Source organism: Erpetoichthys calabaricus, chromosome 3 (genome assembly GCF_900747795.2).
Source record: "Erpetoichthys calabaricus chromosome 3, fErpCal1.3, whole genome shotgun sequence".
NCBI classification, from domain to species: Eukaryota; Metazoa; Chordata; class Cladistia; order Polypteriformes; family Polypteridae; genus Erpetoichthys; species Erpetoichthys calabaricus.
In genome coordinates this window covers 188,775,225-188,791,426 of record NC_041396.2, presented here as the reverse complement: position 1 = coordinate 188,791,426, position 16,202 = coordinate 188,775,225, and the positions used below count along the sequence as shown (strand labels likewise).

The 16,202-nt window shown below is 36.7% G+C and overlaps 1 protein-coding gene across 3 annotated transcripts in view; it reads left to right on the top strand.

Annotated features, from left to right (window-relative positions):
* armc2 (armadillo repeat containing 2) overlaps window positions 1-16,202 on the top strand; it is a 222,293-nt gene that overhangs the window by 72,446 nt on the left and 133,645 nt on the right. For all 3 annotated transcript variants that reach the window (XM_028797612.2, XM_051925611.1, XM_028797613.2), the window contains exons 5-7: window positions 336-408; window positions 2,681-2,846; window positions 9,128-9,323. In XM_028797612.2, the coding sequence (XP_028653445.1) occupies window positions 336-408; window positions 2,681-2,846; window positions 9,128-9,323 (435 nt within the window). The remainder of the gene's footprint in view (window positions 1-335; window positions 409-2,680; window positions 2,847-9,127; window positions 9,324-16,202) is intronic.

Here is a 16,202-nt window from a genome sequence, read left to right as displayed (position 1 = left end):
ATTCAGAGTGGATAAAGGTACTGTATTTAAAACTTCTTCAGGCTTGGATTAAGTAATGATGCATGGGGACCTTTCAAAAACCTTGGTAGAAGTGATGCTACAAAAATTATTTAATTTAAATAGTGAATCATATACTTATTATACTTATATACATAGTATTATTTCACAAACTTGAACTTCCTTTCCTGCTGTGTGTATTTGGGTGTTTAAGAATTAGACAAGCAATTAGAAAATAAATCTAAAACTACATAAGTACAGTATGCAATTGAACAATTGGAAGTTGTTATTTTGAATCATTAATTATTTTTTTCTAAATGTTTTTATATTTTTAACAGTCTTCATGCTCGTAGTTTTGATCTGCCTGACTCCAGACCTGTTTCTGCAAAACGTCTTTCTCCACTTGAGAATGTAAGTTTATTTTTTTAGGATGATATTTAAAACTGCGAAAGTAATATATAGTTTTAAAGAATTTCAGAATTTTCAGTTTTTAAAATAAAGTATTTAATAGTTGATGATAATCATTAAATTAGTAATAATATTTATTACTAAATGTAGATTATATTTCCACTATTTTCAAGAACTTTGTATAGTTGCTTCAAATTAAACTTTAAACATTAATATTTTTGATTAAGCAAGGTAAAACAGCAAAGAAAAATAACTTCTGGCTCACATTATCTAACAATTTAAGCAGAAAACACAGGTATTATTTTAAAAATGTAAACAATAATTAAAATGCATCAATTACTGAAAGTATAGGAACACTTATACTTTTTAATTGAACTGAAGGTTCACAAAACCTACACTTCACTGAATGGACAGACATTTACTAGGTTGTCTACTGATTTCTAGTAATATACTATCTGTATTTTGATGTAGCGCCTAGTATAATTAGCTAGTTAAAATGAAATGTGAATGTTAATTTATCTTTCTTGTGTTAAAATAAAGTTTCTTTCAAAGCCATTTTTGTATAGCAGGTCTAAGAACACAATTCAGATTTTTCTGTTTAGATATGATCTTTTCTTTGCCTGTTTATATTTATACTTATGTGTGATGTATATTCAGAGTGCTGAGTCATTTAATACATCTTACAGATGGCCTGAACAACAACAACAATAACATTTATTTATATAGCACATTTTCATACAAATAATGTAATGAAATTACCTTAGCTCTGGTGCAAAGAAATCCATAAATGCCATAGTGGTGAAATTGGGTATTTTCGTCAGGATCTAGTTACCAACTTTCATATGAACTTCATTTCCATTTTTAGTTGTTATTGAAGGTATGATTGCTTGTATAACTTATCAGCTGTAACAACAGATGCATTGTTAGATATTATTTCAGTTTGACAGCATACATTTTATTTTATTTGCTCAAAGGCATCCCTCAAAGTAAAATGCAACATGATTCTAGCCATAGCTGTTTTAAGATGTTAATAATCACGGGGGTGGTATCAAGATGACCAAGTGTTTAACACTGCATCTTCATTTCTAACTTATGGTTCTGTGTTTGAATCGGGCCATGCTTCTGTCTATGGAATTTTGTCATTCTTTCAGTATCTTTATGTGTTTTCTCTGGTACTCCAGTTTTCATCACACATGTGACACACATAATGTGCTTTAATTAAGTAAGTGATTCTAAGTTGATCACGGTGAGTGTGTGCAGTATGTGTATCTACACATAGGTCATGTTCTGTGAATTAGAACAGTTTAATAAACATAGTTCCTTATTGAAAGTAATATGCCTTTTGCAATCACATTCACAACTACATAACTATACAACTCTATATCTAGTTTTAGAAGCAGTTCAAGGTCATTGAATTTTTATAATGCTCTTCATTTTTTGGATACAATAATTTGTTTTGTGTGTGATGTAATTAGATGTTTTATTTTAGGTTTCAAATATGTGCTACTATTGTGATTTCTACACTGTTATTAGTAGTTGATATGATGTTATGTTAATATTTTATTCCTAAATGTTGATTTAGGATTTTTAGAATTTCTGCAGATTATTAATTTTCAGTAATTTTCTGAACTTTTAGCCTAATACATTGTCATAATATAGTAAAGATAAAGGCTATGGGAGAAACCAACTCTGAATAGTATAACAGTATGTAATAGGGCAGAATCCGTAAGAGATACACACTCACTTATATAGGACAAATGTACAGACACCAGTTAGCCTAACCTAACCTCAATATTTCTAATATGTAGGCTGACACCAGAATACTTGGAGAAACCCATAATGATACAGGAAGAATATGGGAATAGCATTAGGGCCTGGGACTCTCAGTCTTTAAACAAGACACATTTTAAAAATTGTAAGTCTGTTGTCCTCCATCCCATGCAGTATGAGTTCCTGCTTTGTACTATATGGATCAAGGAAAGACTTAGGCATGCCATGAAATTAATGGATAGATAGTTCAAACACTGTTCACTAACAGACTTATTTTTTTAATTGATAGTTTATTTGTATAAATTCCTTTTGCTCTTTTATTTAGTATTCACAAAATTAGATAACACAACAAATGTATATAACTGCAAAGCTCTGAACCCTAAGCATAGATTCATTACATCACCACTGCGTTTTTACTTTAAGAATAAAAGTTATTTAGTTTTGTTATTAAATGTTCAACAGTTAATTCCAGTTAATTTAATGTCTCTTATTTTCAATTTATTAGAAACCTCAGCTTCCTTTGGCTATTGAAAATGAGATTGATACCCCACTGCCTCTTCCTAAGCCACCAGTTGACCCAGTCAAAATCAAAAAAGTTAGCAATGCTCGGGCAAGATTATTTAAGGCAACATCACAAGGTGCACTACCAACAATCATGAAACCTGAGGAGTGTAAGCAAAACATTATATTTTTATTATTAACTACCATCCATTAATTACTTTGCCATGATGATAATTAATTATTCTATATTATATATATATATATATATATATATATATATATATATATATACATACTGTATATATATATATATATATATATATATATATATATATAATATATATATATATATATATATATATAATATATATATTGCAAAATAAACAGAAAGCATTGTGTTATTTTAAGATCATAGACTATATGTTTTATTCTAAATCTTTTAAAATATGATTATTTGACTCTTAACTTTTCATTTATTTTATTTTAATTAATTTTAATTTGATTCATATTTTAAGTCAGTTTTCCTTAATTTCTCTTCTTCTTTCCAGTAGGAAATAATCTCAAAGCACAAACAACCAGCCTTTATTTTGTAAAACACCCTTCTTTACTCAAATACCTCACAAGGTGCTTTACTTTTAAACAGATACAGTACAGTTGTTCATGTGTAGCTTTTACAATTACAACAACACAGGCAAGTTAAATTATTTCTTCAAAGTCATACAGATAGTCAGAGATGGAGACAGAAGTGACAAACTTGGGGTTTTAAAATCAAAATCTTAACCACTGGACCATATTGCCTATGTTATTATATGAATACATTTTTATTACTAAGACTAATTTAATGTACAGCGCCTCTGTTTTAAAAAGGTGTACAATAATTGTAACCATTTTTATTAGTAAGTACAAAAATATCACATTATATATGTTCTTTATTTACTCCATCATGGTAAATATATGGCTTTATTTGATGTTGTGTATAGTAGGACTGCCTTTCAACTTCAGCAGACTGTGTTTGAGTCACACTCTAATAATTTCAGTGTAGGGTATACACATTCTTCTTGTATCTTAGTAGATTTTTCTCAAGATGCTCTGGTTTTCTTCATTCCTCCTAAAGAACTATGTGTCAACTTAATTCATAAATATAATTTAACATCACTTAAGTTTATATTTGTGTTTGTGGGTCTGTGCCCTGCAATAGACTGACTTTCTGTCTAGAGTTGTCTTTAAATGAGACTCTGTTTTGTCTTGGTAGAGTTCTATATTATTCTACTTTCCTTTTTTGTATTGATAATGTGTAGCCTTTTTCAGAATGCCTCAAATCCCATAGACTTAGCACTGTTTACACGATATTGTTCTTTATAATTTTTCCCCACCTTCCCTTCTACATCTTTAACATCAGGCAATTACATAGAGTAAAAGACAAGCAAGAGTTAAGTTACAACTTTAAATAATGTATTATTGGTAATATTCATAAAATAATAACAATAAGCAAAGTAGATAGATAGATAGATAGATAGATAGATAGATAGATAGATACTTTATTAATCCCAATGGGAAATTCACATTCTTCAGCAGCAGCATACTGATATGTGTGCATATTGGCAACCATACAACCTGATAAATGCTAATGTGTAGTTTCAGGCGGCACACAGACTTATTAGTTACTTAAAATGTCTCTAGTTAAGTCATCATTTCATTGCTTTCTTCAGGACAGGCTGCATGCCTGTCTCAATATGGCTGCCGAGTTGTGCTTCTCAGTGTGGGCTTTTTTCAGTCCATGGTGAATTTATACATTCTTTGTCCAAATCCTTACACCAATAGGGCGTCGTGCTACAGTATGGCCTCTGATTTAAACCAATCCCAAACAGCCATACTTCAGACCAATGGGGGCACACACAGGGCCGGATTTATATGAAAAGAGGCCCTAGGCTATTCCACTTATGAGGCCCTTTCACCTTCCATTTTTAAGTTTGTAAATTACATGAGAGATAATAAAATTTTGCTAACAATTTGAATGTAGGCCCCTCTTGATCTTGAGGCCCTAGGCTAAAGCCTAGTTAGCCTATAGGAAAATCCGGCCCTGGGCACACAATACCTTTCATACTTACCCCCAAAACTGTTTGGCTTTCCTGTGGTGGTTGATTGAGAAAGTCCTGCAGAGAATCACCTGCCAAACTGGTTTTGGGCACTTCCCCTGACCCTGTCATACAATTCCTCACTCAGCTGCAAAGACTGGGGGGTTTGGGGGGGGGGGGATTCTTAAACCTCACACCATTGCTGTTTTTATCAATGATATAACAATAAATTACATTGCTTTGTCTAATTTACAAATAAAGACATAAAAAATATTTATCAAAATAAATTTCACACCACAACAGACTCCCATGACTTTATAATTGGATTGAGTCAGTAATTGCATTTTTTCTTTCTTTCTTAGAGTTAATACTGGTTCTGTTCGAATTTAGGTTCACAGCACCTTCTCACTCACATACCCACAGAGGGCCAGTTTAGAGATTCCGGTTAACCTAATTTACATTTCTTTGAAATGTGGGAGAAAAAATCAGCGTACCTAAGGAAGGCCACACAAGGAGAAAATGGAAACTCCGTTTGCAAAGATTGTTACTTTCCATACTTTCTGGTACCTTTAATTTCTGGCATCAACCTAACAAACATTAATATAAATACAGATTTTCTCAGTTTCCATTAGATGGGCAATCACATTTATCAAATAATCCTAATAGTAGCCTATTCCATTTAGAAATAGCAGAGCCCACATACTCAATATCTAACTTATCCTTGTATATTATCTTTGAGGTGTTTGTTCTGAATTTGTTAACTAAAATAATTATTCTTTAATTAAACAAAAAGAATGATTTACACTACAAGCAACTGATACTTCAAAGTCTGAGACTAATGAATGGAATTATTATTATGAGTTATTGTATATCTTAAAATAGTGATCCATCCAAATGAGTGATTGTGGTCATTGTTAAAAGTAAGTTCTCTCAAAATGCCTTATTGGAAATCCACTATCCTACATTTTCTTCCTTACTTTTTCACCATCTTTGTAATAGGTGTAAACCATTGATAAACACATTCTCACATCTTGGACTTTGTATTCATCTGAATATAGTGGACATGGCCATGTGTCTATACAACTATCCATTTGTTTTCTTACTGACTTATCTGTACCTGTGGCTGTTCTACAAAAGGGATTAAATGAGCTATTAAATTAATGTATTTATTCAGCATTTCAGAATAACTACATTAACGAGATGTTCATGTGGCTCAGCTCCTTGAAGTTATACAAATCTAATAATACAATCTTGAATATGTTAGTGGAAGCACATAATAAAAGTAGCTTTAAAACATGTGAATAAATGTGTGTGTGTGTATTGTGAACTACTATGGGGAATTTCAGGCCTCCTATTCTCAGACATAAATACAAGGTTTATTATAATGAAATACCTTAAAAATGGACTTCTTTGTAATAATAAACACACGCACAACTCTCTTACTTCTTTCACTCTTCTGTTCCTCCAGGCGATATTTGTCCTTTATCCACCCGACTCCATCTCGCCTAAATGAAGTTGAGTGGCTTCTTAGGCCTGAGAATACTACTGGTGCTAGGGTATAGCCAGTTGGAAACACTTCTGGGTCAAACAGAAGCCCAACAGAGGAGGGATCACAGATCCCTGCAGCAATCATAGACCCCAACAAGGCTGCCCTATGGAGTTACTGTTCCCAGCGTGCCTTGTGGGTGTCTGTAGAAGTAATGTCGCTGCAAGATGCTGCCATCTAGCATGTTGGGGAAGCATGTAGCCCTTCTAGGTTGTTTCCCCCTGTCCTTCCATCACATTGGCCTCCCTGCTAGGTAAGGGTCTTTAGTCCAGCCCTATTGATATGCCAATGTGCCCAGATGCATATTGCCATCTTTGTTAATCTTCCGACAAGGACGCCAGCTCATGCGTGTTGTTCATCGCTATATGTATATGTATATGTGTATATATGTATATGTACTGCTCAAAAAAATTAAGGGAATACTTAAATCACACATCGGATCTCAATGAATGAAACATTCAAGTGCAAAATCTTTACCGAGTAATATTGTGTAATGCATTAAGAAGAAAATGCTGTAACAACTGTCATTGGAAACCATAATTTGCAACCCATTGAGGGCTGAATTCAACATCACACCAAAAATCAAAGTCAAAAATTGAAGACACAACCAGATCCAACTTGCATGAATTTCATCATGGCAAATCATAATGTGACTCAGTGACTCAGTAGTATGTATGGCCCCCATGTGCCAGTATGTACTCCCAACAATGTTTGGGAATGCTCCTGTTGAGATGGTGGATGGTGTCCTGGGAGATCTCCCCCCAGACCTGGATCAGGGCATCAGCAAGTTCCTTGACAGTCTGTGGCGCTACTTGATGGCATCAGATGTACTGATACATAATGTCCCAGAAATTGTCAATTGGTTTCAGGTCTGGGAAACATGCTGGCCAGTCAATGGCATCAATGCCTTCATCATCCAGGAAACTGCCTACACCCTCTGGAAACATGAGCCTGGGCAGAACTGTGCACTCTGGATTCACAAAAGGCTGGACATTGTCCTGCACCAGGAAGGGGCCCACTCCACCAGTGTAAGATCTGATGATGGCTCTGAGGATTCCATTTATAGCATATGAAGGTTGCCTAGCACAAGGTGGTCTGTGCGACCCTCCAAGGATATACAGTACCTTCCCAGACCATCACAGACCCACCACCAAACTGATCATGCTGGACAATGTTGCAGACTGCATAATGTTCACCACAGTGTCTCCAGACTCGTTCACGCCTGTCACATGTGGTCATTGTGAACCTGCTCTCATCTGTGAAGAGAACAAAGCACCAATGGGGGAGCTGCCAATTGTGGTATTCTGTGCCAATTGAGCTGCATGGTGATAGGCTGTGAGCAAAGTCCCACTAGAGGATGCCGGGCTCTCGTGCCACCCTCCTGGAGTCTGTTTCTGACAAGTAGCCAGCTAGAGGTAATTTTGTAGGACTCTGGCAATGTTCCTCCTGTTCCTCCTTGCACAAAGTAGCAGATACCAGTCCTTCTGCTGGGTTGATGCCTTTCTACGACCCTGTCAAGCTCTCCTTATGAAACTGTCTCTCCTGGTGTCTCCCTCCATACTCTTGAGACTGTGCTGGGAGACGCAGCAAACCTTCTTCTGATGACACACGTGGAAGTGCCATCCTGGAGTAGCTGGATTACCTGTGCAACCTGAATCGGCTGTAGGTACTGCCTTATGCTACCAGTAGTGAAAAGGACACCTGCAAAACTTACAGAATAATCAGTCAGTAAAGATAAGGAGAGAGCAGTCTGTAGCTTACAGCTGCAAAACCATTCCCTTTTTGAGGGTTGTCTTGCTGTTGCCTCTCCTGTGCAACTGTTATCACTTTATTTTGCACCAAAGCAGATGAAGTTGATTCACAGTCGCTTCTGCTTCCTAACTGGACAGATTAATATCCCTGAAGCTTTATTAACTTAGTGTTAGACTGTGATGATTAAGCGTTTCCTTAATTTTTGAGCAGTGTATATAAAATGCACTCACTCACTTCAACAGAAACACTAAGTCTGAAATTTGTCAAAACTGTACATCCATGGCAGTAGGTATTAGCTAAGAAAGGACATTTCACTATATCAATCTTTAGGGATCAACCTCTACCCACAAAAAAACAGAAATGCCTTAACAGATTTGATTGAAATTGAAAAAAAAAATTAGATGAATCATGTTGTTTTATTTTTTTTTTTGATATTTCTCGTTAATAATGCTCTAACAAGTAGGCCTTCCAAAGCGTTGTGTCCCCCATTCACCCCAGTGTTGACAGCAATCACACAGAAAAATGGCGTGACTTTTTATGCAAGTGAAGACTGTCTGCAGTAGCAAAGTGAAAGGAGCAATGGTTTGCGAAGTTCAAAGAAGAATTTATTAGCGAGTTCATGCCAGTCGCTGTGGCTGTGTGCATAGCCAGTTTTGCACAATTCATCCAGAAACAAATGTATTACCACACCAACACCCCTTAGAGTTATCAGATGTAAAGGTAAAATTAAAATGTTCACACTGGCTGTAAATATTTTATTTATTTCTTCAAGGAATAGCTGAAGTATTACAATTAACTATAATAATCCCTTTAATCTAATAATAGTCTTTCTTTGAACAATTGCTAACATTCACTGTAAAAATATGCTATAATTCAGAAAGTCACATGGAGCAAATACTTTTTCATGCACATTTAATGGTAATTGGTGTTGTAAAAAAATGTTTTACTGCACCTTGTCTTAACAGTAAAATTGAGCAAACACTTGCATAGTCTCACTCAAATTTCTTGTTAATATCAGAAGTAAATAACCTTGCACTAACAAATATTAAAATTGTAATTTAATTTGATTATTTTCTAGTGATCAAGACACTAAATTCAGAACCTTCACTTGCCAAATGTCATACTTCAAATGTATCGGAAGAAAATGTGTTTAATAAAGTTTGGCTTCACGATGCCTGCCTTCCAGTGCCTAATCAGGTAGAAAATGCTAACTTTGCAATAGAGGATGCTTCCTTGAAATCGGAGGAAAAGGCAATATCAAAACTTCGGGGAAGGTACGTTGCTATTTTTTCATTAACATGACTGAAGAATAAAGGAGTATATAATATTGTGATTAATACCTAACTGGAAAATTTCAATACATTTCCAAAACACCTACTGCATGTATCAGCTACATATAAGCAGCCTTTATTTTTTTGTTTCATTTGTATTGCTAGGACCTTTTGTATTCCTTAAAGGATAATATACCATTCTCATGTATACTTCATTCAGAATATAGACTTGTAAGACAGATGAATTATGATGAAAATAACCAAAGATACAGTATGTGTGCCTTTTTTGTGACCTACAGTATACTTCACTGACCATAAAGTTAATTGGCATGTGTGAATCTCATGGATATGTTATGAATAACATAAGTAAAGGAGGCATGAATGGTTTTAGCATTCAAAGTATACAGTCATATGAAAAAGTTTGGGAACCCCTCTTAATTCTTTGGATTTTTGTGTATCATTGGCTGAGCTTTCAAAGTAGCAACTTCCTTTTAATATATGACATGCCTTATGGAAACAGTAGTATTTCAGCAGTGACATTAAGTTTATTGGATTAACAGAAAATATGCAATATGCATCATAACAAAATTAGACAGGTGCATAAATTTGGGCACCTCAACAGAGATATTACATCAATACTTAGTTGAGCTTCCTTTTGCAAATGTAACAGCCTCTAGACACCTCTTATAGCCTTTGATGAGAGTCTGGATTCTGGATGGAGGTATTTTTGACCATTCTTCCATACAAAATCTCTCCAGTTCAGGTAAATTTGATGGCTGCCGAACATGGACAGCCTGCTTCAAATCATCCCATAAATTTCCGATGATATTCAAGTCAGGAGACAGTGACGGCCATTCCAGAACATTGTACTTCTCCCTTTGCATGAATGCCTTTGTAGATTTCGAACTGTGTTTTGGGTCATTGTCTTGTTGGAATATCCAACCCCTGCGTAACTTCAGCTTTGTGACTGATGCTTGAACATTATCCTGAAGAATTTGCTGATATTGGGTTGAATTCATCCAACCCTCAACTTTAACAAGGGCCCCAGTCCTTGAACTATCCACACAGCCCCACACCATGATAGAACTTCCTCCACCAAATTTGACAGTAGGTAGCAGGTGTTTTTCTTGGAATGCGGTGTTCTTCTTCCGCCATGCAAAGTGCTTTTTATTATGACCAAATAACTCCATTTTTGTCTCATCAGTCTAAAGCACTTTGTTCCAAAATGAATCTGGCTTGTCTAAATGAGCATTTGCATACAACAAGCGACTCTGTTTGTGGCGTGAGTGCAGAAAGGGCTTCTTTCTCATCACTCTGCCATACAAATTTTCTTTGTGCAAATTGCGCTGATTTGTAGAACGATGTACAGATACACCATCTGCAGCAAGATGTTCTTGCAGGTCTTTGGAGATGATCTGTGGGTTGTCTGTAACCATTCTCACAATCCTACGTATATGCCGCTCCTATATTTTTCATTGCCTGCCAGACCTGGGTTTAACAGCAACTGTGCCTGTGGCCTTCCATTTCCTGATTATATTCCTTACAGTTGAAATTGACAGTTTAAACCTCTGAGATAGCTTTTTGTAACCTTCCCCTAAACCATGATACTGAACAATCTTTGTTTTCAGATCTTTTGAGAGTTGCTTTGAGGATCCCATACTGTCACTCTTCAGAGGAGTGTCAAAGAGAAGCACAACTTACAATTGACCACCTTTAAATACCTTTTCTCGTGATTAGACACGCCTGTCTATGAAGTACAAGGCTTAACGAGCTAATCCAACCAATTTGGTGTTGCAAGTAATCAGTATTGAGCAGTTACATGCATTCAAATCAGCAAAATTACAAGGGTACCCACATTTTTGCACAGCCAGTTTTTTTTCACATTTGATTTAATTTCATACAACTAAATACTGCTTCACTAAAAATCTTTGTTCGGAAAACACCCCAGTTCTCAGATGTTCCTAGGAAATGAAAGACATACCACTGTTATCTTTTTTGTTGAAAGTAGAGTAAATTATTATGCAGACTGAGGGGGATTCCCAAAATCTTTCATATGACTTTATGTGAACAGGAGATGGTAGTGAGAAATGGCAACAGTTTTTGTGGGTGATGGAGCTCAGTTGTTCCTTAAGATTGCTTTCTGTCTCTGTGTGTGGTTTTACGCTGTATATTACTGACTGGAGACAGAACAATGATTATTATTCTGTTATCAAACAGGTATGTAGATGATATTTCAATCAAGGCATAAATACAAGGGAAGGATGAAAACCATTATAGAAATTAAGTAAACTGTTTAATGGAATTATGCATAGATCTTACTCTGAACATAAAGAGTAAAGAAATTGTATTTTGATTTTCAGAGACTGAAATCTATATAGGCATCTCTTATTATTCTGGAAGATGAATGGGAATAGTGACTTATTATACATAAGCTGGAACTTATCTTAACTCATCTTTTTTCACTTGTGTGGGGTCAATGTGCTTGATCAGCCTTCTCCAAACAGCCTCCTCACCTATCAAGCTCTTTTCCTTCTTTTACTTTATCCATCCACCCCCACATTGGCTTCCCTTCTTTTCTCTTCCCTTGTACTTCTGTTCCCATCACTCTTTTGCCCACATATTCATTGTCTTTCCTCATTTCACCACTTCAACCTACTTTCCGGTACTTTCTTAGATATTTCTCCCACTTTTGTTGTAACTCTGATCGTCTCATTTCTTATTCCGTCCATTTTTGTAACTCCATATGTCCATCTCAACATTCTCATTTCTGCCACATCTTACTCCTTCTCCTGTGTTCCCTTTATAGCCCATGTCTTAGCTCCATATATCATTGCTGCTCTTACAACTATCTTAAAAACCTTACCTTTAAACTTTGCCTTAATTGTTCAATCACACAATATGTCTGATACCTTCTTGCAATGGTTCCATCCACACTATACTTTATGGCAAGGGTTCCCAAACTTTTTTCAGCCGCAGACCCCTTTACCAAAAGCTTTTAAAACCGTCGACCCCCTAATTACATGCAATGGTTTTTCATATCCGCACTTGCTTTGATATGTTCGATAAGACAATGAACAGACATGTTTGTGCTACATGTATTTTCATGCATTCTTATGTGTGACTCTTTTAATGACACATTTTACCTTTTCGTTCGCAAATTTGGTATGTAATGTGTTTTTTTTTAATGATTTTACATCTTAATTAGGTACCTATTGGAATCATAGATATTTTGAAGTAACAAACAAATAGCAGTAGTAAGGGGGTCTATTTTTGCTGTCGTTGACTCCCAAATTTTTTCATTGAAACCATCGACCCCTAGAAAGTTCAAATCGACCCCAGGGGGTCAATATCGACCACTTTGGGAACCCTTGCTTTATGGGTTATCTCTGCATCTAGTTTTCCATCATGGGCTACCACTGATCCTAGATATTTAAATTTGCCCACCCTTTTCAATACCTCTTCCTACAAGCTTCAAGTCCTGATTGTCATTAAGTCATTTATTCTGACTTATTCCTATTTATCTTCAACCCTCTATTTTCCAAAGCCTTTATCCATTCTTTGAAATTCCTCACCACTTCCTCTATTCTAGTGCTACACAACACAGTGTCATAAGCAACAAGCATGCACGAGGGGATTAATCTTTTATTCCGTGCTGCAGCCAGGCTTCTAACAGGTACACAAAAATAGAATCACATCAGTCTTGGCTACTCTTTGCTTGCTTCCTGTTCACCACAGGGTTGAGTTTAAATTTTATTGTTTGTTTTTAAGTCCCTGAATGGTTTAGCCCCCTTTTATCTTACTGATCTCTTACACCCTTACTCTCCTTCACGATCTCTGAGGTCCTCTGACCAGAAGTTATTGGTTGTTCTGAGCGCTATGCTTAAGCTTAGTGTAGAACGTAGCTGCCCCTAGGCTCTGGAATAGTCTACCATTTTATATTAGGTCATCACCAGCTTTGGTCACTTTTAAATCACACTCTTTAAATAAAATCGACATTACTTGACTTGAGATCCCTAGTGCAAACCTACTCTAACTTGGATCTTGTTGGTTACCCCAGCAATGCTTTTAACCCAAGTCCTCACTCCCTCCTACATATCCTGGGCAACATATTTCTCTTGTGGTCCTTTCTGTGTCATGCATCTCAATATCTCTTAACTTGGTACTCTATCATAAGCCTTCTCCAAATCAGTAAACTCCATATCCAAACCTTATCTATGAGATGTTTCAGAGCAAGACTCTCTATAACCTTTTCTGAAATTTTCATTGTGTGTGACATTAGTTTTATCCCTCTATAGTTTCCACAATCCTGAATATAACCCTTCTACTTATAAATGCATACAATACAATGTTATTCCACTCTTGTTCATAGATCTTCTGCATTAGATTGCACAACACATTCACTCCCTCTTCTCATAAACTCTCTGCTGGTATTTCATCCAGTACTGTTGCCTTTCCATTTTTCGTTCTTTTCTGTTTCTTCTTTACTTCCTCCCTACTTATTCTTGGTACTAGCCATTCATTTGTGACTCCATCCTTAAATACTACCCTTGGATATCCTTCATTTAACAGCCTTTCAAAGTACCTCTTCCATCTATTCTTCATCCTATCAAGCTCACTCAAGACCACACTTTGATCATCTTTCATCTGCTTTATCTGACTAAAATCCTTTTCTGGCTTATTCCTAGCCTTTGCTATTCTAAAAACAATTCTCTCCCTCTCTTTTGTCTCCAATTTTTCACACACCTCCTCCAAAGCTCATGCCTTGACGCTTCCCGATGTCCTTTTTGTCTCCTTGTTTGTTTGCCAGTACATTTCTTCATCTTTCTTCCTCCCTCCCTCCCTGATTGGTACCATTTCTTCTTTGCCTTCTTCTTAGCCTTTATCTCATCCTGCACCTTTCTGTTCCACCACCATGTCTCTTTGTCCCCAGGTGGGCTCCTTCCTGTTGTCCTACCCAACACCTCTTCAACTATTTTTAGTACAACTTTGCTATTCTTCTCCCACCATTCCTCCACACTCTCAAATTATTGTACTTCATTTAAAATTCTCCCTAAACCTTTTCTTAAGCCTTTCACCACTTTATCCTTTAATGCTACTTGCTCTGGTTTTATTCTGCTACTGATTCTGATCTCTCATTCCATTACCACTGCTTTACTCTGCACTGTCACACTTTTCCCATTTTTGATCTCACAATTCTTTATCTCATTCAAATGAGATCTTCTACACATTAGAACTGTAAATCACAAGCTGATTTACTTTCTTTTCCAAAAACGTGTTAACTATTACCCAATCAGATGCTATGGCAAAATCTTTTATCCTTTCCCATTCCCCATTTCTCTCCCCTACTCCCCACCCTCCATGTACCCTCTGTATTATCTCTTTACTGCTTCTCACCTGCCCATTTAGATTGCAGCCAACAATCACCTTTTCTCCCTCTTGTACTGCTCTAACCTCTTCATCTATTTGTGGCCAGAAAACATTCTTCTCCTCTTCCACACAGCCAACTTGAGGAGCATATGCACAAATTACATTAATTACAGTCTTGCCAAGGCCCAGCTAGACACTCATCACCTTATCACTACTATTCACACTGACAAGACTATCTTTTTTTTCTTTTGATACTACAGTAATCCCTCGCAATATCGCGCTTCGCCTTTCGCGGCTTCACTCTATCGCGGATTTTATATGTAAGCATATTTAAATATATATCGCAGATTTTTTGCTGGTTCGCGGATTTCTGCGGACAATGGGTCTTTTAATTTCTGGTACATGCTTCCTCAGTTGGTTTGCCCAGTTGATTTCATACAAGGGACGCTATTGGCAGATGGCTGAGAAGCTACCCAACTTACTTTTCTCTCTCTCTCTCTCTTGCGCTGACATTCTCTGATCCTGATGTAGGGGGATTGAGCAGGGGGGCTGTTCGCACACCTAGACGATACGGACGCTCGTCTAAAAATGCTGAAAGATTATCTTCACGTTGCTCCCTTCTGTGCAGCTGCTTTGTGAAGCGACATGCTGCACGGTGCTTCGCATACTTAAAAGCACAAAGGGCACGTATTGATTTTTGCTTGTTTGTTTTTCTCTGTCTCTCTCTCTCTTTCTCTGCTCCTGACAGAGGGGGTGTGAGCTGCCGCCTTCAACAGCTTTGTGCTGCGGTGCTTCGCATACTTAAAAGCCAAACAGCCCTATTGATTTGTTTGCTTTTCTCAATCTCTCTCTGACATTATCTGCTCCTGACGCGCACTCCTTTGAAGAGGAAGATATGTTTACATTCTTTTATTTGTGAGACGGAACTGTCATCTCTGTCTTGTCATGGAGCACAGTTTAAACTTTTGAAAAAGAGACAAATGTTTGTTTGCAGTGTTTGAATAAAGTTCCTGTCTCTCTACAACCTCCTGTGTTTCTGTGCAAATCTGTGACCCAAGCGTGACAATATAAAAATAACCATATAAACATCCATCCATCCATCCATTTTCCAACCCTCTGAATCCGAACACAGGGTCACGGGGGTCTGCTGGAGCCAATCCCAGCCAACGTGCCGTCCACCATATAAACATATGGTTTAATAATAATAATTCATTACATTTATATAGCGCTTTTCTCAGTACTCGGTTTCTACTTCGCGGATTTTCACCTTTCGCGGGGGGTTCTGGAACGCAACCCCCGTGATGGAGGAGGGATTACTGTACTATAATTACATCATTTCTCCCTTACTCATTTGCTCCACTGTACAGCAACTTAAAGCCTGCGCCTAATTTGCTTGCCTTATTCCCTTTCCATCTAGTTTCCTTCACACACAACACTCACACTTTCTTCTTTTCTATCTAATCCTCCAACTCACTTCCTTTCCTGGTCATGGTCCCAACTTTCAGTGTACCCACT